The sequence below is a fragment of the Bacillus rossius genome, chromosome 1 (genome assembly GCF_032445375.1).
Source record: "Bacillus rossius redtenbacheri isolate Brsri chromosome 1, Brsri_v3, whole genome shotgun sequence".
NCBI classification, from domain to species: Eukaryota; Metazoa; Arthropoda; class Insecta; order Phasmatodea; family Bacillidae; genus Bacillus; species Bacillus rossius.
Window position 1 is genome coordinate 14,078,644 of NC_086330.1, and position 26,419 is coordinate 14,105,062.

Consider the following 26,419-nt stretch of genomic DNA (forward strand, 5'->3'; position numbering starts at 1 on the left):
GAGGATCTGTTTGTGTAATGTCTAGAGACTGGAAAAATTCGCGAATTCATTTCGCGATAGGCTAAAATACAAATAGTCATACCTCAGTGCTGCCTCTGCTATTGGCTCACAACTCACCTGGATGTCTCTGGGCCAATGAGAAACACCCAACCTAAGGCTTTATCGAATCACAGGCTGATACGTTGGGACGTCTCACAAGACAGCAGCCAATGATAGGGTGACATTTTACCGAGTGTACGTATAACTATGGAGTTCATCCTAGAGGTCATTGAATACGCAAATTTTTCCGGTCCCTAGTAATGTATATACCGAACAAATATTTACTGCCACTATGCCACTATAATTTTTTTAGCGCAGTGAAGCGTTAGCGGTTTTTTTTGCATCCAGTTGCGCGTCGCGTGGTGTGAAGTGTGTGTGTGTGTGAATATGTAAACGGTCCCTGGCTCGAAGACGGAAGCACAGACGATGTTTGCACAGCGTGTGTTTGTGTACTGCCGGCACGGTTGCTGACGTCGACCGCAGATGGCTCGTCGCTGGCGACAGTCGCCGGGCGCTAACGAGAAACGAGTGTGTCGCCGCGAGGCCCGAGTGACGCGATGTCAGCCACGCACGTCTCCCGTCAGCAGCTGCCGGCAATCATCTAGCGTTAACCTCCGTGGAGTTGCAGGTATCGGCTGCAACGTCTGGCCGGTAACGAAACCACGCGGTACACAAGACAACATCAACCGAGTCAGGGAATGGAAAACGAGAAGCCCTAAGATGTACATCAAGTTCTGTCCCTGTCCGAACACGCCCGAATATTCACCTTCGGCCAACCTCGGGATTCGTTTTATTTTTTGCGCGGGAAAAAAAATGAATTCAAATATTAAAAGTGGTCGGTTAGGTTAGCTTCATTAAAACACTTTAAAACACTACGGACGGTTAGTTAGGTTAGTATAGCTACGTTAAAATAAACAGAGATATATAAATATATATATAAATAAACCCGAGGTCGGCCGAAGGTGAATATTCGGGCGTGTTCGGGCAGGGACAGAACTTGATGTACATCTTAGGCTTCTCTGTGGAAAAGGTCGCGGACCTGCCCGACACTTGCCTCTGGTGATCTCCGGGAGATCCAGGCAGAGACGGAGATCAGGGCGGATGGCCCGAGGTCCGGACCAGGCTACTCCAGAACGAGAGTCCAACTTTTGGACGGTCGAGACAGCTGTCAGGACTGTCTTGTTTGTCACAATTATCAGCTGGTAGAGGTTGGAAAGACCTCCACCGGACCACGGGTTCACTGGGTGATTGAGGGGTCCCAGTGAGATGTGGGAGATCGGGGTAGGCGCCAGCAATGCTGAATTCGTCTAAGAGCTTAGGACGCAGCCACTTGTCTGGTTAGCTGAGTGTGGCAGGGGGTGAAGGTGGTGTCTATGCTAAGATGGGTAGCCTCAGCCCCTGGACATAGCTGGACCTCTAACATCTCTCCTGTTATGCTTATACGGTGTATCCGTACCCACGCCCGTGGGGGCCCCAGGCCGTTAGGACCTAATGGCTAAGAGGGCTGGGTTATCAAACAAAAATACCTTTATGGTGTCACAATTGTCACAACTTCAGAGCCGTCGGAACTGTCAGCAACGTAAAAGAAAAATTAGAACCTTCAGAAATTTTAGAACTGTCAGAACTGACAAACCTTTTATAATTATTGTCCGAACTGTTACAACTGTCCAAACTGTCAAAACGTTTCAGAATTGTTTGAAAAGTTACAGCTATCAGAAATCTGAATACTTTCAGAACTGTCAGAACTGTTACAAGTGTCAGAACTTTCAAGACGTTTAGTGTTGTCAGAACTGTTAAAACTCAGAACTATCAACACGTCTGGAACTGTCAGAACTGTTAGAAGTCGATATTAAATTTCACACGTTAGCTGTGGTGTTATTGTACGTGAGCCTGCGTGAAGATTTTATGAAAGAACCCTAACAAACGATGACTTACACTTATCAGGCCCGTTAAGGGGGGCGAGCCTCCACCATTTCGAGAAATTATGTTTTTGTGTTATAGTTTTAATTTTTTTGTGGACGACAAGTAGTAAAAAAATGTTTATATTTTTCAAGCTGTTACACCTAGTTGCAATCTGATTTCCACCAACCTTCGTCCGCGGGAAAGAAATATACGGCTCGCTTTCCCGTTACGTTTATGGCGTGCAAGTTTATTCCAATACCGGAGTCGGCGTGTTTGATTCTGCAGGCCGCTATGTTGCAACGAAGATAGAGTGCTCCTTAAATCCTCGCTCCGTCGTGATACGACACTTTTGCGCGCAGGCGCACGCCAACACGACGACGTCTGAGGCGGCAGTTGTTAACACCGACCAGCTAAAATTACAACCCTCTTTCTCATTTTTATTTTCTTTTTGCGAACATTCGGAAAGAAAAAAAAGTTGGTTGTCTGTAAAGTCGGTTTACGGACGATAGTTTAACGTGACAACGTCATAACAAAACATTGATGAAAGATTGCATACTTTTATGAATAAAATCGAATCATTTTTATTGAAGGAGTGAAATGAAATCTACAATTTAATTGATAAATTTACTTTTATTTGCATTAATTCAAATATGTTTATTACTTTAACGAAGAGCTTATTTTAACTATAAATTTTATACATGTTTGCTATTTAACTTCTTCCAATCTGTGCTATTCTGTTAAGGATAGGACGATGATAGGAAAAGTAGGAAAGGAATGGGAGTGTTTCAAGTTTAATGTTCCTCGAAAAAGTCAAATCGATGGTTGTTCCAATCGAGAGGAAGAGAGATAGATGCGGCGCAAGCGTACAATGAGCGTAACGGGACAAAGCGTAACGGGTTAATGTGCGTAATAGGACAATGAGTCATCCTTTTTCATACGTGCAGCCGGCGTCCATCGATTTATTAGACATTGTCACGTCAAAAAAAAAAAGGTCCTCGCGCGAAACAGGTTTCAACTTCGCGCTCCGGTTGGCAGCGAGCGGACTGAAGTATATTTCGCGCCAGCGCTCACGTATGTTGGCACCGCTGTCGGGGCGTGGCTACGTCGCTAATCCCCGTGTCAAGTGCACTCGCACGCGACTTGACAGCTGGGGATGACGTAAATTGTACGCGCGCATTTTTTATCTCTAGCAGGTCCCTGTACCAGAACTCTGCACAAGAATTCTGCGTCGCCTTCAGCTACAATACATCTGACCAAAATATCTAAAACTTAATATTTAAACCCATTGGTTTACCTTTAAATTTGTTTCAAGTTTCCTCAAAAGTATAAAGTTTAAATTTTTGTTATCTAAACCTTAATTACTGGCGTGAGCATAAAAGTATTTCACTATTACAAACAAGAATATATCTAGTTGGAACTAATTATGCTTTAAGTTTAAAATCCGCATACACTGCAAATATTATTTTCTCTATTTATAATGAGATAAAATATCGTAATACGATAATAAGGGAAAATATGGCCAAATAGCATTGGCGAAGTGCGAGACACTTTACTGCATTGCTTTCTAACTATTTTCCACTTCACGCCTCTAGATGCCACTACTGAAAATGGTTTTACGCACACAAAAAAAAAGTAGGTACACTCCACACCGCTAGGTATTTCTTACCAGTTCCTCATATTTTCCCTGTTATGATATTTGATGAGATCCAAACATAATTCAAATCATATATGAAGTTTGACGTATAGTATCCTATAAAAAATTGGTTGTCTGTAAAGTCGGTTTACGGACGATAGTTTAACGTTACAACGTCATAACAAAACATTGATGAAATGATTGCATACTTTTATGAATAAAATTGAATCATTTTTATTGAATTATCACTATTTTGTATGGATACAAAGGAGTGAAATGAAATCTACAATTTAATTGATAAATTTACTTTTATTTGCATTCATTAATTCAAATATGTTTATTACTTTAACGAAGATATTATTTTAACTATAACTTTTATACATGTATGCTATTTAACTTCTTCCAATCTGTGTTATTCTGTTAAGGATAGGACGATGATAGGAAAAGTAGGAAACGAATGGGAGTGTTTCAAGTTTAATGTGCCTCGAAAAAGTCAAATCGATGGTTGTTCCAATCGAGTGGAAGAGAGATATATGCGGCGCAAGCGTACAATGAGCGTAACGGGACACAGAGTAACGGGACAATGTTCGTTACGGGACACTTTTTCGTGTGTGCAGCCGGCGTTCATCGATTTTTTAGACGTTGTCACGTCAAAAAATCCCAGGAGTGTAAAAACTTTAATGCGGTCTTTGAATTATTGATGCAACGAGAAAGATTGAATTAAAATTCTTTTTATGTACATCCGCCATTGCTGGTTTACACCGTATGTAATAGAGAAACCTTAAGCACGGACTACCCTCCCCCCCCCCCCCCTTTTCCCATGAACATTCATTCACACAGGAAACAAGCCGAAATCAGCTGATGTCAGATGTTAAATGCACAGACAGCACAGAGTGGTCAGAAAAATATCACTGCACAGACGAACACAATAGGCTGGAAACGAAGAGACGGTTGCAACAAGAACAGTAAATACAGACACAAGACAACCTTGAACAACACAGCGACCCAACGATGATGCTAAACAGATTTTCTAGACACCACGATAAGAACACAGACGAACACAATATATCTCCTAAGAGAAAAATACAGCTGCGGCGTTTCGGGAACTTGACATCTGCACCCGTCATTATGTTACAAAAACCTCTTCCGAAAAATGCAATGCGTTTTTGCGTTAACGGCCTTAATCACAGATATTGTTTATGATAGATTTCCACGCTTAAAAATACGTACCAACACGCATTGTGTTTAAGTAGCTACTATAATTATTTATTAAATTTTACAAAAAAAATATGCCCCTAAACTGTTCGGCGGGTATGTCACCTGCAAAAAAATATTCCCTGGCAACTAAAGTTGTCTGCTCAGCTGACAAATCCACAGCATTTTGCTTGCAGATATTTTTACATAGAAGTAGGAGGCTTTTTCGCGAAATTCATTCAACATTAAAATTGTATAAACATTTTATTTTTATTTTATTTTTAGACTGTATACTATTTTTGTTGCTTTGTTAAACACATTAATTTAAATACTAAATCAAGGGAATGTTTTTGTTAAGCAGCATAATTCCACTTAAAATATGGATTTAATAGGAAATAAAAATTAATAGGCTAGCAATTAAAATTTTAAAAAATTGATCTACTTGGAAACCATTTAGACTTTTTTAAGTCATAGACAAAGGTGGTGTTAACCAGAAGGAAGATGTGTATTTAATAGGTTTAAAATTAACATCTCTTGAATTACTCTGAAGACAATTATTGAAAACTAAATATTTATTTATTTTTAAATTTATTTAGTTTTCCGTTAGACAAGAAGTTTTTTAATGTGGCGATAATTTTCAGTTTTTATTTTACCGCCATAATATCTCAAACAGGATTTCCTGTTAAAAGCGTTTATTAAATTTGTGATGGGTGTACCTCAGGCTAATGGCTAACAGAAAAGGTTAAAGGTTATTTCCTTAGAATACAGGAAAATTTTTTTTCTGTTTTGTCACTATAAATAAATACATAAGAGATAAAAACAGCGGCGGTAGTTAAAAAAAGTTACACGTTCTTTAGAGAAATATCTACAACGTAGTTGGTTGCTTCCACTCTACGTACTAATGTGCCAACTGTGAGAAAATTAAAAATTCAACGGCGAGCAAACAGGTTTCAGCGAACAAGAAGCATGCGTATTTAAGTGCGCACAACAGGTGTGCCAACACGCCTGGTCTCACTATCCCCGCCATGATGTAAAGAAGAGGAGGTGAAACCGTCCGGCCGCCCAAACGCGTCCTCCACTGCGCACTACGTCACCTTGGTCGCACCGCCCGGTCTACACGCAGCGCGCTTACGGGAATACCACGCAGAAAGATCATTTGCAATCGTTTGAATAGCAAGAGTTACCACGAAGCCTAAAAATACTTTGCTATGTACATTGTATAGCATGCATTTAGAACATACAGTTTAAATAAATGTATTAGCATCCAAACGCGGGGTTTATATTAATAATTAAATCAACGAAGCAATATTTTTCTGCTGTTTCATCACTTCAAAAAGTTGATTGGGTCTTGTAAACACAGAATGGTAATGGGAATTGGAATAAATATACTTCGAAAATATTTATTATGAATATTAATAAAATAGATATAAAACATTCAGGATGCAGGCGACAAAGAATAATACAAACATATTACCAAAAAAAGCATCTGACACAAAGTAAAGTTTCTATAAATTGTGGCGCGCTGATAGCGCCACGATGGAGAAATGTTTGTTTGCCGTAGCCAGCTGTTGGTAGGGCTAGGGAAGTATTTTTTTTTGTGAGGTTTGTGTCGGTATGGCGAGTTGTAATTGAAATTGTTGCGGTTTTTGGGGCGGTCTGTCGAGGATGTAACTTCAACCAGTGCAGTTGAGCCACTGTATACTATGGCAGTATTAAGCAATACGATTTACGAGTGGTTTTTGCGACGAGTGCATGCTAATAGATATTGCTGAGAATACTATGGCAATATTAAGCATGACAGTTTACGAATAGTGTTTGCGACGAGTTCGTGCTGCTAGCTATTGCAGTGAAACGGGTTGGTGCCTGGTTGTACTTCATTTACGATTACAGCAAACGTGACGAGTTTAATGTAATTCATCGTGGTGGACGGTTACCGCATTTAACCAGGAAGTTCCACTTGGTCTGACACTGCTGCGTTTTTCGGCCAGGTTGCCCTTTTTTGAAGCATGTTTTGGAGACCTGCTTTATGTAAGCGTTTTCGTTTACTGTCGACGAGGATTTGAGCTGTTTTCCTTTGCTCATGATGAGCGATGTTGGGCAGCAAAGTAAGTTTTTGGCACTTAGTTTTAGCACCTCCCCGATTTTGGAGTACAATATGTGAGTGAACTTACTAAGACTACCCACAAGTTAAATGAAAAGTGTCACAGTCAGCCATTTATATTTTTAGTACAATTTATTATCATTTTCAAGTTTGGCTGTTAGTGAGCTTTGACTATATGGTGCAAGATACAGATATATACTTTAATTTGAGAGTGCTACTAGAGAGAAAGTTAATTTTTTTTTATTGAGGAAAAGTAAATAATCAGAGTGAAATATTGTTGATGGGTTTTTCGATGGTGCATATGGTAGGCATTTGGATGTGTTCCTATTTTTTTTTTTTTGGTAGAGAAAAGGAAGTTATATCATGAGGCAGGTATGCGTGTATTTTAAAGTGCCTTACCTTGTATTATTAACATTTAACCGTTCGTTATAACATGTACCTGAAGCAATTTTTTTTAAAAAAAAGTTAATTAATATTCTATTATGTATACACGCTAAAGATTTGCTTATCTGAAGGAAGTAATGTTAAAATTAGTTCTGTTAAGATACATGCTGGTACATGATCTTATTTGTGGTAATAGTGATTTTTATTTGATGTTTTACTAATATTGTGAAGTATTTATTATTGCAAGTATTTTATACAGCCTGTACTGTTTATGTATGCATCTTATTATATTTGTATTCTTGGGGGGAGTGCAAAGTTATGCTGGCATAACCTGTACTTTATTTGGAGTCTGGTTATTAATAACTGAGAGTTGGCATTGACTCAGTCTGAGGCATGTGGTGTGGCCTGCGACTACCATCTCCAACCCCTCCATACTTTCACTTAATATTTTTGTGCATTATTATTTTTGGTAAAAGTAATGGAAGTATTAAAGTTAATAATTGATTACTATTATAAATGTTCCAACTAATATTTAGTGATCAGTGTAAATTTGCTGTGGAAGCGGTCAATGTAATTGTTGATGAGTACAGTATTAATTTTGTGGACCAGTACAGGTAATAAATTCACTTTACTTCGACCTAGGATTCTTTCTTTCCATCAGACTGCCCTACTACCTCCCTTTCCGCTTAACGCTGTGGTTAGTGGAGATAACGGTGGTCTCAGGCTGCGCCACTCTGCTTCCTAGGTTAAGTTTGGTGAATGTTAGAGTGTACTTGGTGGGATAGGATAACCATCTAAAATGCCTACAGCGTGGGTTAACGAATTGTCTAAGGAACAGCTGAAAGTTAACCTAACAGCCGCGGCCATTGAATTTGACGACAGTGACACTCTAGATGTTTTGAGAAAAAAATTTGTAGGTTTCATAAAGGGAAATAAGAGGATGGCTGGGGATATTGAAGCAAGTCAGGCTAGACAGGTAGCTGTTGCTGAATACAAGATTCCCCTGATTATGTCATCATTACAGAGTGTTCCGCAGTTGAATTCGTATGAGCCTAGGGCATTGCTTAAGTTCATCGTTGCAGTCGATAAGATAAAACGTAGTTATCTGTTGCGCTCTGAAGTAGAATTAATTCAGGGGTTGTTGCCCAAATGCACTGGGGTAGTTCTTGAAGCGTTACTGGATGGTTTAGCCCGGGGTGATAATTGGGAAATTATCAAAGAGAAGTTATGGGTGTTGTTGTGCCCTGCAAGAGAAAAGGAGGATTTTGAAGCAGCTTGCCTAAAACGTTTTCAGCGCCGTGGGGAGCGCATGGTTGAGTTTATTCAAAATTTACAGGAATGTGCTTCCGCATTGGGAAAAAAATATTCCGATGGTCAGTTTATTAAGTTGGTGCTGGACAACATGGCACCTGAGATTAGGCAGCAATGTTCTTTCCTGCAGTGTCCCAAGTGCCTGGAGGAGTTGAACACATGGGCCATAGAGGTAGATAACCTTGTGTATACCTGCCGGGTTTATCATGCACAGTTAGCAGATCAGGTGAATATTGTAGGGGGGGGGGGGGGGCAGCATAAAAATACCCATAAAGAAGTTAGAGGTGATAAACATCTGGGTGCGAGCAACCTTTTAAAAGAAAAGAAAAAGACAGTAACTTGTTTCAAGTGTCACAAGCAGGGGCATTTTGCCTCAAATTGTTGGAGCCAGTTCTCCGAGGGTAGTCGGTGTTTCAAGTGTGGAAATGTTGGTCATATTTCCAGTCAGTGTAAGAAGGTGGGTTCGGGGGGGACTGAGATCATGAATAAGGGATCAGACGAAACCAATGTCAATCAAGGAGGGCAAATAGCGACTATCAAATACAGGGGTCCCGGAAAAAATAATAGCAGTTTTTGGGTTGATACCCTGGTAGCGGGGAAAATCAGACAAGCTTTGGTGGACACAGGTGCCAATTCTAGCTTCATCAGTCAGAAGTTTGCAAATCAGTTGGTGTCTGAGGATCCTGAACTCAAGAACCGGTTGAAGGTAAAGGAGGGTTTTAGGTTGCAGGTGGCTAATGGCATCAGTATTCAGGTTAAGGTTTCTATGAGGTTACATTTAAAAATTTGTAAGTTTGCGTGGACCAGACAGTTTTGGGTCCTGCCTGATTTAATCTGCGATATGGTGTTAGGGTTAGATTTTTTAGAGGAGACCCGAGCGGTTGTGAATTGTGGTGACCGAGAGTTAACGTTTGGTTTTCAAAAAGAGTATGTGGTGCCTTTGGAGCGGAAGTCAAAAAGGGAAATGGAGGTTTGTTCTGGCATACAGGGGGAGACGAATCATTTATCGGGTGAGCAACAGGAGAAGTTGAAAGCAGTGATGAAGGAATTTGGGGACGTTTTGAATGATAAGTTAGGAAGATGTGAGATGATGCCGTATCAGATTAAAGTGAGTGATGAAGAACCAGTGAGATGCGTCCCATATCAGTGTTCACCCCCGAAGCTTCAAGCATTTAGGGAAATAGTGAAGGAGTTAGAAAAGCAAGGGATTATTCAGCGTACGCTTTCTCCTTATGCGTCGCCTGCCTTCCTCGTAAAAAAGAAGGAACCTGGGAAGTACCGCTTAGTTCTCGATTATCGCCTGCTGAATCGTAAGATAAAAGTGGACCCTTTTCCTATGCCAAATATAGAGGTGTTATTCCAATATCTGAGTGGTGGAAAATACTTTACTGTATTTGATCTTAATTCGGCCTTCCATCAGTGTGTTCTAGAGGAGAGTAGCAAGAAGTACACAGGATTTGTAACGCCATGGGGCCATTTTCAGTGGGAACGCGTACCCTTTGGGGTCAATTTTGGGGGACAATGCCTGTCAAGGATTTTGCATGTATTGTTAGAGGAGTACCAGTTCGAGTTCGTAGTTTCTTTTCTTGATGATATTTTGATATTTTCAAATTCTTTTGAGGAGCATTTGGTACACGTGCGCAAAGTTTTGGAGAAATTGCGCAGCGCAGGATTTACTGTTAATCCTAAAAAAATTGTGTGGGCTAGTGAACAGGTCAAATTTCTTGGATTCCTGGTTTCCAATGGGAATTTAATCATGGATCCGGAAAAAATTGGGCCCATAGTTAATTTTCCCCAACCCAAAAACTTAAAAGGGGTTATGAGGTTCATAGGCATGTTGGGTTATTTTGCCAAATTTATTCCTAACTATGCAGAAAGATGCGCCCCGTTGAATATGTTGAAAAGAAAGAATGTTACTTTCAAATGGGGTAGTGAGCAGGAACGGGCCTTTCAGGACTTGAAATATGCTATTTCACACCCACCGGTTCTCCAGTTGCCCAACTTCAATGAACGATTTGTATTGCAGGTAGATGCCAGTAGTCTAGCAGTGGGAGCTGTGTTGTTGCAGGGTCAGGAAGGGCAGATGAGGCCGATTGCATATGCGAGTCGCGCTCTAAATCATCAGGAGCAGATGTACAGTATGTACGAGAAGGAGGCCCTGGGGTGTATTTTTGGTGTAGAACGTTTTGCTAGTTATCTGGAGCACGCAGAGTTCGACTTAATGACAGATAACCAGGCGTTGACTTGGTTATTCTCTCATCCTCGCCAACTTGGTAAATTAGGGCGATGGATCATGCGTCTTACACGGTTCCGTTTCAAGATTATACATGTGAAAGGGAAGGAAAACTATATCGCGGACACACTTTCACGTATGTTCGACCCAACTGAATTTCATTTAGAAGGAAAAGAGGAAAGAGAAGAAACAGAGGTGGGCGATGAACCATTGGCTATTATCCAACACATTCCTGAGTCCTTTGTTGACATTGGTAAATGGCAGAGTGAAGATGAGGAAGGTGACGAGATCCGTGAGAAGATCCAGTCTGGGATGTGCAAGAACTTCGTCATTTCTAAGGGGATCATCTATCACGTCGATAAGAAGGGGAACAAACGAGTTTGGGTACCTCAACGTGTACGTAGGATGATTCTTAGATATTTTCATGATTCGGCTGTTGGTGCCCACATGGGAGCTAGGAAAACTGAGATGAAGATCCGCCAGGAATTTTTCTGGGAAGGGTTAGGAAAGGAGGTCCAGGAGTATGTAAGGAGGTGTTCCGATTGTCAATTTGTAAAACAACCTCATAATTCCAAGCTGGGAATGTATTCCGTACAGACACCCAAAAGAGTTTGGGAAAGGGTATACATCGATGTGTTTGGTCCTCTGCCACGATCTAGTAAGGGACACAACTGTTTGTTAATTCTTGTGGATGGTTTTTCTAGATTTGTGATTTTAATACCTCTCAGAGATATGAAAGCCAGCTCCATTTGTGGGAAGCTTGAAAATGAAGTGTGGAGAATATTTGGTAGCCCTGAGTTGCTAATTTCCGATAACGCGACATATTTCACTTCAGTAAATCTTAAGAATTTGTGTTTTCGGTGGGGAACAAAACAAGTCCATACCAGCCCGTACTACCCATGCCCAAATTTGGTGGAGCGTGTGAACAAGTCGATCAAGGCAGCTCTTACCATCTTTCACCATGAGAAGCAAAGGGGTTGGGACACTGAGCTGTCATCTCTGAATGTCGCGCTGAACTCCGTGGCTCATGGGGTAACTGGAAGGACGCCCAGTATGATTATGTTTGGTAGGGAGCTCCCCCATCCCCTGCTAAGTCTATGGGGTATTTCTCCTGGTTGTTTTGAAGAATCTGGTGTAAAGCTGGAAGAAGTTTGGAGTAAGACTCAACAAGCGTTGGACAAAGCGCATGCCATCATGGGAAAGAAGTACAATCAAGGGAGGTCGGTGTCGGATATTATTCCTGGTGACTTGGTGGTGTGTCGAAAAGTAAATCTTAGTAAGAAGGTGGATTTATTTTCGAGCAAGCTGTGCCCTGCCTTTGATGGTCCTTATCGCGTTTTATCTTTCCTGACCCCTGTCACAGTTAATTTGGGAGATCCTGATAAAGGGTTTGTCATAAAGAAGGCTCACATATCAGCAGTAAAAAAGTTCTTTCCACCTTAGAACAGCCCAGTTGGTGGTTTGACCCTAGTTGCATGCGTTCTGGTGTCCTTGGAGTTTCTTATTTCGTGTGGGTGTAATGAGTTAGGGGTTTTTGTAGCTTGTATTCGTTTATGTGATTGGTGAGTATGCTTAGCTTTGGTCTCCCTTTTGTTTGAGCTGTTATCCCTTGCGTTGTCCGAGGGGGAGTGGGTTTTAGGCGGGGAGGCTGTGACGTTAGCTTCGCTCGTCACATATTTATTTTCTTTGTGGCCGCGCTGGTTATGTGAATGATTACGCATTCTGGTGAGGTGGTTTTAAACTAGCCTTGCCTCGTAGTTCTCCGATTTGTCGTAGGAGGTCTCTGTATGTGGCGCGCTGATAGCGCCACGATGGAGAAATGTTTGTTTGCCGTAGCCAGCTGTTGGTAGGGCTAGGGAAGTATTTTTTTTTGTGAGGTTTGTGTCGGTATGGCGAGTTGTAATTGAAATTGTTGCGGTTTTTGGGGCGGTCTGTCGAGGATGTAACTTCAACCAGTGCAGTTGAGCCACTGTATACTATGGCAGTATTAAGCAATACGATTTACGAGTGGTTTTTGCGACGAGTGCATGCTAATAGATATTGCTGAGAATACTATGGCAATATTAAGCATGACAGTTTACGAATAGTGTTTGCGACGAGTTCGTGCTGCTAGCTATTGCAGTGAAACGGGTTGGTGCCTGGTTGTACTTCATTTACGATTACAGCAAACGTGACGAGTTTAATGTAATTCATCGTGGTGGACGGTTACCGCATTTAACCAGGAAGTTCCACTTGGTCTGACACTGCTGCGTTTTTCGGCCAGGTTGCCCTTTTTTGAAGCATGTTTTGGAGACCTGCTTTATGTAAGCGTTTTCGTTTACTGTCGACGAGGATTTGAGCTGTTTTCCTTTGCTCATGATGAGCGATGTTGGGCAGCAAAGTAAGTTTTTGGCACTTAGTTTTAGCACCTCCCCGATTTTGGAGTACAATATGTGAGTGAACTTACTAAGACTACCCACAAGTTAAATGAAAAGTGTCACAGTCAGCCATTTATATTTTTAGTACAATTTATTATCATTTTCAAGTTTGGCTGTTAGTGAGCTTTGACTATATGGTGCAAGATACAGATATATACTTTAATTTGAGAGTGCTACTAGAGAGAAAGTTAATTTTTTTTTATTGAGGAAAAGTAAATAATCAGAGTGAAATATTGTTGATGGGTTTTTCGATGGTGCATATGGTAGGCATTTGGATGTGTTCCTATTTTTTTTTTTTTTGGTAGAGAAAAGGAAGTTATATCATGAGGCAGGTATGCGTGTATTTTAAAGTGCCTTACCTTGTATTATTAACATTTAACCGTTCGTTATAACATGTACCTGAAGCAATTTTTTTTAAAAAAAAGTTAATTAATATTCTATTATGTATACACGCTAAAGATTTGCTTATCTGAAGGAAGTAATGTTAAAATTAGTTTTGTTAAGATACATGCTGGTACATGATCTTATTTGTGGTAATAGTGATTTTTATTTGATGTTTTACTAATATTGTGAAGTATTTATTATTGCAAGTATTTTATACAGCCTGTACTGTTTATGTATGCATCTTATTATATTTGTATTCTTGGGGGGAGTGCAAAGTTATGCTGGCATAACCTGTACTTTATTTGGAGTCTGGTTATTAATAACTGAGAGTTGGCATTGACTCAGTCTGAGGCATGTGGTGTGGCCTGCGACTACCATCTCCAACCCCTCCATACTTTCACTTAATATTTTTGTGCATTATTATTTTTGGTAAAAGTAATGGAAGTATTAAAGTTAATAATTGATTACTATTATAAATGTTCCAACTAATATTTAGTGATCAGTGTAAATTTGCTGTGGAAGCGGTCAATGTAATTGTTGATGAGTACAGTATTAATTTTGTGGACCAGTACAGGTAATAAATTCACTTTACTTCGACCTAGGATTCTTTCTTTCCATCAGACTGCCCTACTACCTCCCTTTCCGCTTAACGCTGTGGTTAGTGGAGATAACGGTGGTCTCAAAATACGTATTTGTAATTTACATAAACATAAGCGCTTTTGATTTATTTACTAATTTAAATTTTATTTAGTTATAAACAATAAACAAAAGGATAAATAATGATAGAAAGTATATTTAAAAACTATATTTAAAACATATTATTAAACCAAATAGCTCTACAATCTTCAGCAAAAAACAGCTTGCAGGCATTACAAAATTTTTAGGTACAAATATATTAGTAAAATGTTATTAACTAACTAATTTCAACATAACATATTATATAATGTGATAGTAATGTATGCCTTCTACACTACATTTTATTAAAGCCAAAATCGATTCAAATGGCTTGAAGAACTCCCGTCCCTCATAGGTATTTGAATGTAATTTTAACGCGTGTATCTTGGCTGTAGGTGTTTCTTTCTCCATTTTTATAACGTTAACTTCCGAAAACTCAAAAATGTTGCTTGCTATAATTTTTTTTACTGAGAATATAACAAAATGTTATAACAAATTAAGTATTACTTGATGTAAGTTTTTGGACATACGCCATTGCTAAGAACTTTTTCTGTTGAAGAAAAACTAATAAATAAAATAAATAAATAAAAATACTCAAAAAAAGACAAAAAACACACAAAACTAAGCAAACAATTGCTGTTGTCAACAAGGATATGAACACCACAAAATATTCCGAAACAGGAATATGGTCAGCAAACAAAGAAAAACAAAGAAAAATGTACTAAGAGAACGCACCTGTGTTTCCGTACCATGTGCGTCTCTGCCTGAGGACGGGAGCAGATAGCAGTTCCCGAAACGTCGTTTGTTTCTGTTTAGGTAAAACTATTGTATTTGTTTGTCTTTTCGTTTTGTCATGTTTTTTGTCTCGCTTCAACTGTTGTGCTGAATTATTTTGGGTTTCAATATTTTTGTGTTGTCATCATTTATGGGGATTTTTTCGTTCTCTTAGTACATTTTTCTTTGTTTTTCTTTGTTTGCTGACCATATTCCTGTTTCGGAATATTTTGTGGTGTTCATATCCTTGTTGACAACAGCAATTGTTTGCTTAGTTTTGTGTGTTTTTTGTCTTTTTTTGAGTATTTTTATTTATTTATTTTATTTATTAGTTTTTCTTCAACAGAAAAAGTTCTTAGCAATGGCGTATGTCCAAAAACTTACATCAAGTCATGCACTCCCATTGCACAAATCTTTTAAAAAAATTAAGTATTGTTTTACCTCCTTTACATTGTGCATTTGCAGGCACTCGCATAATTTGATAAGACAATTGAAGAGAGTCACGGCCTTTCCATGGAAAAAAATTACAAAATAAATATCTAAGTTCATTTCATTCCCCTTAAAATATAAAAATTTGCGTTTCAAAATTCCTCCTGGATTCTGTAATACTAAAATTATTTGAAGGCAATGAATTCAAGGGAAATGGTGTGGTAAAAACATTAAAAATATAAAAATATTGAAATATAATAAAATCATTGTACCTAATCGTTGAAACATTAAAATCGGAAATACCATTTTTTTCACTTATATCTAGTTTTACGGAAAAGCCGCTTCCCTTTATAATTACTATTCCAAGGCCGCGCTGCAAATGGCCACATGTACAATTTTCACTACATAGCTGTGTTTTTATATATCTCATGCGCTTTATAGTTATAGAATCTAGAAAAATGAATACCTACAAACATGCAAACTTATGTGCTACACTGTTTTTAGTTATAGCCGAGTTGTGTTAGTGTTAGGATTGTAGACACAGTAGGGGCGGATCTAGGAATTACTGGGGGAGGGGGGGACCGTGAGTCTGGGCCTAGTATGATACCTGTTTATTACTGCAAAAGTCGTTATTAATCTATGTATATTTTACCTTTAGATGGGTGGGAGGGCACGTGCCCCTGTGTCCCCTTCCCCCTTCCTGGATTCACCTATGGAGCACACACGCACGTGCACTGAGAATGTACTGAGCTATGGTCCCTGCAAACCTTATTTTTAAGTATTTAAAACGTCAGTTTTTTAACGCGTTAAATGCTATTTAAGGCATAAACTCTTACATGGAGAGACGAAACAAAATTGTACCATTATCTAAACGCTTGAATGGGAAAATTGGCAAAGACAACATTAGATAACAATGAATTCATTTACGTTAATTATCATTATTGTGTGTAAACCAACAACATAACACAAGCAGATTGTAATGCCGAAATCTTAAAATACCTTTAGGTAACTAACATATTATTAAAATCAGTATCATCACATGTAACTAGAAAAGTAATTCACTTTCACGCACCGCATTTTGAGCGGTATTTTGCATTAACATTATTAAGTTAAATACATATCGTAATGAAATGAAAATTAACTTCTTCCAAAGCCTAAACGAATTAATTTAAAACAAACATATTAGACCTCGAATTTCAAAAGTGGTTGTATGTAAGCCTGTTTCTTTTTTGTATATTTTATAATTCTTATCTCACGGTTTTGCGTGTATACTTAAATATATTTAAAAGTAATGATATCATATGTCCTCCCCACTCCATTAAAGAGAACATTTTGAATAGAAAAAATGCGTATGTTTCTTTTTAATGTATAGGGGGTTCACATTCCTACTTTTATTCTATTTGTTTACATGCATTGATGAAATATTTTCCCCTCTTTATTAATACTACACAAGTGTTTAGGTTAGTTCTATAACAAACAAAAAAAAGTTAAATTGAAATAAATTTTGTAGTTCTCGCTGATGCCCGAACACACAAACATTTTAAAAACAATTGATTTGAGTTTTTATTAATACGTTGAAATTTTATTTTTAATAAAATAATTCAATAAATAACCTTTTTACCGCGAAATACTTTATTATTATAGATAATAACTCAATATTTTGCACGAAATATATTCCTTAATCTAATATTAATCATATTAAAAAATTAAAAATAAATACTCGTATTATAAAACGTGACATTTCTACTTAAAATCACGTTTGTTTAAACTTACCTCTGCTAACACAGAATGTGTCCTTCCTTTTGCATACGTTCACCCACTTATTGCAAAGATCTTGATTTTTTGGAAAAGAAAAATATTTTATGCAAGAATCTCGAGTCTTTTTGAAATGATTGTGACATCCGAACACTGCACAATTTGGCATTTCAACTACATAAAACTACGTTCGCACGAGACGCAGATGAGATGGATGGGAAGCGCCTGGAAGAAGAGCGCTGGCTACAACCAAGGTGACGTAGCAAGGGAGCGCGTGGAGGGGGAAAACCTGCGCACGGTTTCACCTCCTCTTCTTTACATCATGATCCCCGCCGTGTTTGGAAACCCGGCCTATCAGAGCACCCGCTCGCAGCCGGAAGGAATTATGGCGAATGAAACCTGTTCCCAGAAAAAAGGTGTTGGCTGTTTTCTTATTCGATCCGGTTTAGTGTGCGAATCAACTTTGGACGCCTTCCCACGTGTTCGGCGCACAAACTAATGATAATGATTGACGCACAGAGATTCTTATCTAATTCTGATGGTTTCCACACAGGACTAGCAAAATCTACCGATGTTAACTGTAGTGTAACATGTGCGCATTTAAAAATAATGTGTGCGTGTACTTTTGTACGCACGTTAGAAGTCACACTTACTTGGCGTAATAGAAAACTAACTTTTATTTTGCATGCAATTAAGTAATTAATAGAAATAAAATAATAATAGGGCTGAAGTGATATTATAAATACGGTTGGTAAAGTATAAATGCAATAAAATAAAAAAAATTGTTTTCTGTAAAGTCGGTTTACGGACGATAGTTTATCGTGACAACGTCATAACAAAACATTGATGAAATGATTGCATACTTTTATGAATAAAATTGAATAATTTTTATTGAATTAACACTATTTTGTATGGGTACAAAGAAGGAGTTAAATGAAATCTACAATTTAACTGATCAATTTACTTTTATTTGCACTCATTAATTCAAATATGTTTATTAGTTTAACGAAGAGATAATTTTAACTATAAATTTTATACATGTTTGCTATTTAATTCTTCCAATCTGTGTCACTCTGTTAAGGATAGGACGATGATAGGAAAAGTAGGAAACGAATGGGAGTGTTTCTAGTTTAATGTGCCTCGAAAAAGTCAAATCGATGGTTGTTCCAATCGAGTGGAAGAGAGATAGATGCGGCGCAAGCGTACAATGAGCGTAACGGGAACACAGCGTAACGGGACAATTTTCGTAACGGGAAATTTTGCGTAACGGGACAATTTGCGCAACGGGACAATGAGTCATCCTTTTTCGTGCGTGCAGCCGGCGTTCATTGATTTATTAGACGTCACGTCAATAAATAAATACCTATTCAATAGCTATTGATGTTAACATAACCATTTATAAATTTTATTATTTAGTTAAGAAAAATAATCGAGATAATTTTTAATCAATAATGAAAATAACAATATATTATATGACGGCAAAATAACCTCACTTATATAAATACATTTGGAATAGTTTTATTCTCAGTTTCTATAACTAATATTCACAATAAATAAATATTTTTAATGATGTGGACCAGAGTGCAATATCAATACCTGAAGTATAAGATTTAAAAGAATAAATATGATTTTTAATTGTATTAGCTTTTTTTTTTTCATTCTGCAAAAATTTTGTTGCATTCTGCGCGCGCATTTTTTCAAAACGCACCTAAATAAGTATCACTTTAGAAAAGAGAGAAATAGAGAGAAAAGAGAGCTTTAAGAGGTTTTATGACACTATAAAATTGTATATATTGACAGTATTTTTACAACTGAGTTGTAGTAATCTATACTAATATTATAAAGCTGAAGAGTTTCTTTGTTTGTTTGTTTGAACGCGCTAATCTCAGGAACCACTGGTCCGATTTGAAAAATTCTTTCAGTGATGGATAGTACATTTATCGAGGAAGGCTATAGTATATTATCAATAACATTAGGGATCCTTACTAAAAGTCCAATTTAGAATCAAATGCGTTGGAGGGGTTAGATACAACATGCAGTACACGTACGAAGTGTGTGTTGACAATGCCGCAGGCGCTAGAACTTTATTAAGCGAAATACCACTCACTGACTCACTCATCACGAGATCTCTAAAACTATACACCCGATTGACTTGAAATTTTGCATAGTTACTCATTTTGTGATTTAGACGCTCACTAAGAACGGATTCTGCGGAAATCGGATGCCAAGGGGAGTTTCGGGGGCGTAATATATCAAAATTTCCAGTTTTTGGTAGAAAATCACTATGGCAACGGCTGTTGCTTTGTTGATGGTTCATTCGTCTCTAAAGCAACGACTATTTCATTGTTAGTGCAGTCCTCATCACCTTTGAAATTTTGCGGGTACTTTAAATATAAAAAATTGCCCTTTTTTTTCAAGTATATATATTTTACGGACTTGAAACTTCACAGTAATGTTCCTTATGTTACGCAGGATGACATTTTCCGAAAATTAGATCCCATGGGTGGTTAAAACCAGGAAACAGTGGGTACTTTGTCTGCATGAGAACAGGATTTTGCATTGTTCATGCCTTCTGCGTCTCCATGACAACGGGCATCACGCGGCAGTGGCGTACCCACAAGGAGGGGCATGTATAATGAGCGGCGCAAGAGTGATCTGCCTGTAGACTGCCGTAGCGAAGTACGGGTACATCAGTTGTACGTTGCGTGCACGAGTCGGGAAACCATCGGTGCTATTCATTTTCTCTCCGGTACATTATACAGCATTGTAATAAATACTCACTGATTTTTTTTATTTACCATTACTGTAAATGGGAGATGTGGCTTAGTTTTTTTCCCATTAGTATAGCCGTGCGAAGCCGGGTTGGGCAGCTAGTTATTAAAAATAAATTCAAAACTCAATGACAGTGACTCAACAGGGAAAACCTTTAGTAGCAGCCAGTCACTATTAAAGTCACGCACTACATCAAAATAATTTAAATATTATTATTTATGAAGCCGAATATCCGATAGTAAACTATGAAAAATAAAGTCATTACTTAAAAATGTTTGAAACAGTGATGATGGTGTAATTCCATTCCCATCTCTTTCCTCTTTGCCGAAATAAAAACAATGTGTTCAAGCTAAATATGTCCACGATGAGCGGATGTCAGCAGGCGTAACGGAAAATGCAACACTGTAGCGTCGCTTCACTATCGCTTGCCCGAGAGCGAGGAGTGGGGCGCTCCATATTCCCCCCCTCCCCCCCTTTATCATGTTCCTTGAAGCGCCGGTCTCCTGAGAGTGGCACTTGTAGTTATGCAGCGATGTGTACGTGCGTGTGTCACGGGTTGCGTTCTCGTGTCCGCAGGGGCAGCTCGTCCACGGTGTACCGCTGCCTACACAAGGGCAAGACGGAGTGGGCGTGCAAGGTGTTCAGCAAGGTAAGCACCGGGTCCACGTTGCAAGGTGTTCAGCAAGGTAAGCACCGGCTCCGCGCTGCAAGGTGTAAAGGCACAATCACACGATCAGTCCAGCTCCCGGGTTGGACTGCTCAGCCCGAACTGAGGCCCCCTGCACACAAGATCAGTCTTGTGGTTGCTGTTGCTGTTGCATGCATCGTTCCATCGTAGAACACGGAAGAAACTTCGAATTTTGCAATTGCAGTTGCACTTTTAGTTTGGAAAAGGGGTCTGATGTATGGATAGACTGTTATCTTTGAAAGATTTGTGCAATGGGAGTGCATGACTTGATGTAAGTTTTTGTACATACGCCATTGATTTTCGTTTTGTCGTGTTTTTTTGTTGTCTCGTTTCAACTGTTGTGCTGAATTTTTGTGGGTTCAATATTTTTGTGCTTCATCATTTATGGTTTTTTTTTTTCGTTATGTTAGTCCATTTTTCTTTGTTTTTCTTTATTTGTTGACCATATTCCTGTTATGGAATATTATGTGGTGTTTATATCATGTTGGCAACAGCAATTTTTTGCTTAATTTGTGTTTTTGTAATTGTCTTTTGGGTTTTTTTTATAGTTTTCTTCTGCAGACATACATGAGCTTAGAAATGGCGTATGTCCAAAAACTTACATCAAGTTATGGATAGACTGATTGTGCGGACTGCCTTAGAGCCTACAGTACGACAGTGCTTCAGTCACGACTCATCGGTCCACCGTCCTTGCTCGCACACGGCAGGCAGTTCCAACTGCTCAGCTCGGACTGGTCGTGTGTGCGGGCCTTGAGTCCACACTCAGCACCAGCCCTGTCCTTGGCGGGTTTCCAAGAACTTGACTTAGCGGCGCCTTCCTCACTCCACACAGCACACTTACGTAATAAATGACCTTCAGGACTTGTATTTTGTATATAACAAAAAAAATGTGTTTCCATTTGCGTGGAATATTTATGCTGTATTAAATTATAAAATACGTTTTAAAACTCACGTATGTATGTACACTGTTAGAAGTTACAGTAAATTTATGGACATTTCAACGAATAACGCACCTGAAATAAACGAAAATTTCTTCGTGATCTCAAACATTTGGATCTTCGTAGAAACTGCGCCGTATTCCATCTTTTGAGTTTAGTATTTCATTGTAAACAATTTATACACAACCGTGGAAGTAATAACACAGAATGATTTTGCTGGAGATTCAACAAGATTGCGAATGTTTCTTTGATATTGTTACGAACGCGAGAGGCAAGAACGCGACGCGCACCAGGTTTGGAGCGGGCTGGCGGTCACATGACGTCACGCGCCGTCCACTGACGTAAGGCATGTCACGCGTGCCTGGCCGGATTACAAGGGTCCTCGCTACCCCCCCCCCTTCCTCCTCCGCTCCCCGCGCACCGCCCTGCCTCGGAGCTTTTGTCACCTTTAGCGGCCTGGGAGTTCCGGGCTCACATATGCCGCCGCGTGGAGTGGCGTGAATGAGAGTCGCTGTTCTGGGTGTTTCGGGCGTCGGGTCGGCCCCGGGATGACGCAACACGTCACAGCCGCTATCGACCCTTCGAGAAGGAAGCCACGGGTATATAAGTGACGATGCCTGCCTCCGTGGGAGTTCTGAGGGTTTGGAGAGTTCTACAAGTAGGGGAGAGAGTCTCCCCCTCGGGGAGTGATACTGGCGATACCCGTGCGATCAGCGAGAGGTGAAGAGGGCAAGTGGGCCTTGCTGAGAGAACCGGACCTATCGGGAGGCGATACCCGCGAGTGAAGGCCTGGCGAGCCAGTCGGGTGCGACGAGCGATAGTCAAGGACTGTACTGCGGCGCGGTGTGGGAGAGTGTGCGAAGGAAGAGGACAAAGGCGGACAGAAGAGCGAGCCACTGTCGAGTCAAGCTCCAGTGGAAAGTGTTATATTTCAATGACCAGTGTAAGACTAATTGTTGTGGAGTGAGATCTTGAGTGCAGTAATTAAATTTATAGTATAGACATTATAAATAAATAAAACTGTACTAATTAATTGGTGTATCCCTTACTAACCCGGTTTTTCTCCACACACAAATCGTAAGAATATAATAAAATTATTATTGATGATTCATGTTCCAAAATAAGTTAACTCAGTACTTGAATTGATGAAGATCCCTGGATGATTTAACCAGCGTTCTTCGTATTTCAAAGTGAACATTTTTAACAGCGTACAACTTTATTGTAGCGCAAACGAACTTAACGTAGAGGCTTAGGGTACAAGCATGTAATGAGCGTATCTCAATAAAATAAAAGAAAAAAATATTTTTGAGGTTCATACATTGTCAATAACAAGAAAATTGAAACTCTGTGTGCTTATTAAACACGAGTTAGCTGAGGAAAAGGGAATATCTCGACGTAAACTTGACAACTTGATTATGCTACGAATAGCTAGATGTTTAATTTACCGTTGAAAAAAAAAGAGTATTATCTTAGCAAACGGAAACACTTTCGAATTGTGTCAATGAATGCAACACATTTATTACAAAAAATAAAAATAAAAAATAGTACGTGGAGTCCCTCCGCGCGGAAGAAGTAAAACTTCGTAATGTGGAAATGAAAATAGGAAGGGGTAGAAATTGATTTTTAGTGAAATCATATTGTGTCAAATCAAACTAAAATAAATCATGAAATCATTCAACGATAAAAGCTGTTTATTTAATTAAGCGGACGGGTTCGCCCTAAGGAGAAAATTAACGCGGCGAGACCTCGTGGACATAGAGAAATGACACACACTCACTATTTATGTATCTATGAAACATGATTTTTTCTGCAATTTAAATTGTAATATACAAAAAGGGTATTGAAAATTGAAACAAATATGGCGACACTACAAACTGTCAGGATCTTTATTTTTTTCTTACTCTCTACTTAGTTCGCTGGAATATTGGACGCTACTCGTTGCTAACGCTCGCACATGCGTTCGAGTGCCACGCATTCACTCTCGCTCTGTCTCTTTCTATTCCCCCTCCCCAGGAGCGTTGAACGTTTAACGCGACCTTGTTGGAAGTCGCATTAGAAGTTTCACTTCAACAAATAATTTATGTGAACTTAAATCTTGTCACGATTATAGGATTAGATTATTTAATCACTATTTGGTTTGGCGTCGTGACGTGACATTTATCAAACAAATTATTTGAAATATATGCATTTGTTTCACTTTAGTTAATGAGGAGTCATTAAAAAATGTTGTAATTCTTTTGAAATTTCATAATTATTTTAAGTAATTTCAACATAATACTTAATGACTCTGCACATACTTGCTACAACAATAATATTCTCAAGCCCCGCCGTGTTGAATGTCAGCAGAGGCGAGACCCGCTCCAGGGACGGGTGTGCTCGCCGGGGCAGGACAAAGAGCGCACACTCGGTGTCTCCTCGCGCACTTGAGCACGCTCTCTTCTCTCTCTCTCTCCGTACTCGAGGGCAGACCAGGCCACAAGCCAGGGTCGGAGCCCGCGCCGGACAAAGGGAACCCTCCAGGAGACGATAACTTTCCGGAGAGCACCTCGCGGCTCTTTAAAACAACGAGTCCATCGTGTGCACGCTCAGCCAGTTGAGGTCCGGGGGGTGTCTGGTGAGCGCACAAGGGCGATACTGGCCCGTGCAACACGTGCCTCGCTCGCCTCTACGTGCGATCTCTTCCCGTCGGCGACGCGCCTCCTTGGGACTTCCAGAGGTCTTCGGCCTTCCAGCGCACTTGCACTTCGAACCCGCTTGTCTGGTAGCCATACCAAGTGCATTCGTAAAACCACTAGTTTTAGCATTAGTTCACTGAAAAAAAAATTGGTTGTCTGTAAAGTCGGTTTACGGACGATAGTTTAACGTGACAACGTCATAACAAAACATTGATGAAATGATTGCATACTTTTATGAATAAAATTGAATAATTTTTATTGAATTATAACTATGTATTTTGTATGGATACAAAGAAGGAATGAAATTAAATCTACAATTTAATTGAAAAATTTACTTTTATTTGCACTCATTAATTCAAATATGTTTATTACTCTAACGAAGAGAATATTTTAACTATAACTTTTATACATGTTTGCTATTTAACTTCTTCCAATCTGTGTTATTCTGTTAAGGATAGTACGATGATAGGAAAAGTAGGAAACGAATGGGAGTGTTTCAAGTTTAATGTGCCTCGAAAAAGTCAAATCGATGGTTGTTCCAACCGAGTGGAATAGAGATAGATGCGGCGCAAGCGTACATTGAGCGTAACGGGACAATGTGTGTAACGGGACACTTTTTCGTGCGTGCAGCCGGCGTTCATCGATTTATTTGACGTTGTCACGTCAAAATAAAATTAAAATTAAAATTAAAATTAGTAATTGTAATATGGCTCGTGGATGCCACATATGATTTATTTATTTATTCATTTTTTAACTGAGATTTTTATAATGACATATCAACACCAGAATATTTGCAAGTTTTTTTTGTGGCCATTCACTAGCCTGGTAGCCACTTGGAATAATCACCGAGTCCTCCATTTTGGATTCATCTAGCTTGTTGCTGCCATTTATGTTTTCCATCAGTGACTTGAATAACTGCTCTGATGTATAATATATTTCCAAAAAATGTTTGCTATTTTTTTAATCCGGGCATTGACTGACATGCAGCCAACGGGAGGAAATTTAGGCACAGTTTCAAGCTCGTGACTTCAGATGACGTTACAGTTGTACAACACGCCTCGAGTGTTGACTTGAAAAGACTAATTCAAAGCTAGCACCTGCATTTTATCGAGCAAATAAAAAAAAAATATTGTAGTTAGTACCTTAAAAATTAAAGATATTGCAGGCAAAGGTGAATCTACATTTATCGCCACAGCAACACATTTTTAATTTACAGGCCTTACTGATTCTTCCACTTTTTTATGCTGTTAAGCAAATCGAAAGGTGGCTTAAAATCTTAACCTAGCCTAATCTTACCACCAAAAACGTCACACACACTTTCACGACTCATTCGGGATTCAAACAAAGAACTCGTATCTTGCGCTCAACCAACCTTTTTTGATGTGTATTCTCATAGCTCTAGGTATACGGCATTTTTTGGTGGGAGTAATTTCGTGCTTACGACGGAAGTCGCATAAAATGGAAATTTTGTAGTAACGGTGCTGCCATCTGTGGCAGATGGCGCTAACATAAGTTCTTGACAAACGTAAACCATATAGTTTTAACTGTTTAATGAATTTGAACAAGATGGGCAGTATTTTCATATAATTCCTTGTCCAAAGCCGGTGTTTAGTATTGTTTCCTGCCTTTTTCGCTTTTATCGGACCTGTTATGTAGTTTAAAATTTCCGTCTCCTAATAAAATGATTCAATAGTTTACGCAGCTGCTCCGCTAGCGAATTCTAGCGGCGAGTGCGGAAACTACGTGCGATTCGCATCCAGAAATGTAGTTGAAAACACAGTTTGCGTATATTTATCACGCTCGGCATTAATTTGAAGAATTATTACGTTAAATTATTACGTGTCTGAGTTTTCGTAATGCAAGTATATTTCCAATGTCCAAGCCCCCAACACCCCCGCATGGTAGACTCTTTTCTACTCTGTCCAACTCTTCTTTCAGATCCATCATTCTGTTTTCCCGTAAGCCTCCTGCTTGATATTAATACATGAAATTTTGCATCCCGCAGGTCAGTGCCCAGGGTTTACCCTGTGTCTGCAGGTTTTACCTGGGCCCAACTTATCTAGTTTTAGTCTAGAATAGTCAGTGAGGGAAGTTAGTCGTGGCGCCAATTGCTGC

At 39.2% G+C, this 26,419-nt stretch overlaps 1 protein-coding gene across 1 annotated transcript in view; it reads left to right on the top strand.

Moving 5' to 3' along the window:
• LOC134532506 (calcium/calmodulin-dependent protein kinase type IV-like) overlaps positions 1 to 26,419 on the top strand; it is a 164,500-nt gene that overhangs the window by 89,197 nt on the left and 48,884 nt on the right. The window contains exon 3 of the mRNA XM_063368967.1: positions 20,580 to 20,652. Coding sequence (XP_063225037.1) covers positions 20,580 to 20,652 — 73 coding nt within the window. The remainder of the gene's footprint in view (positions 1 to 20,579; positions 20,653 to 26,419) is intronic.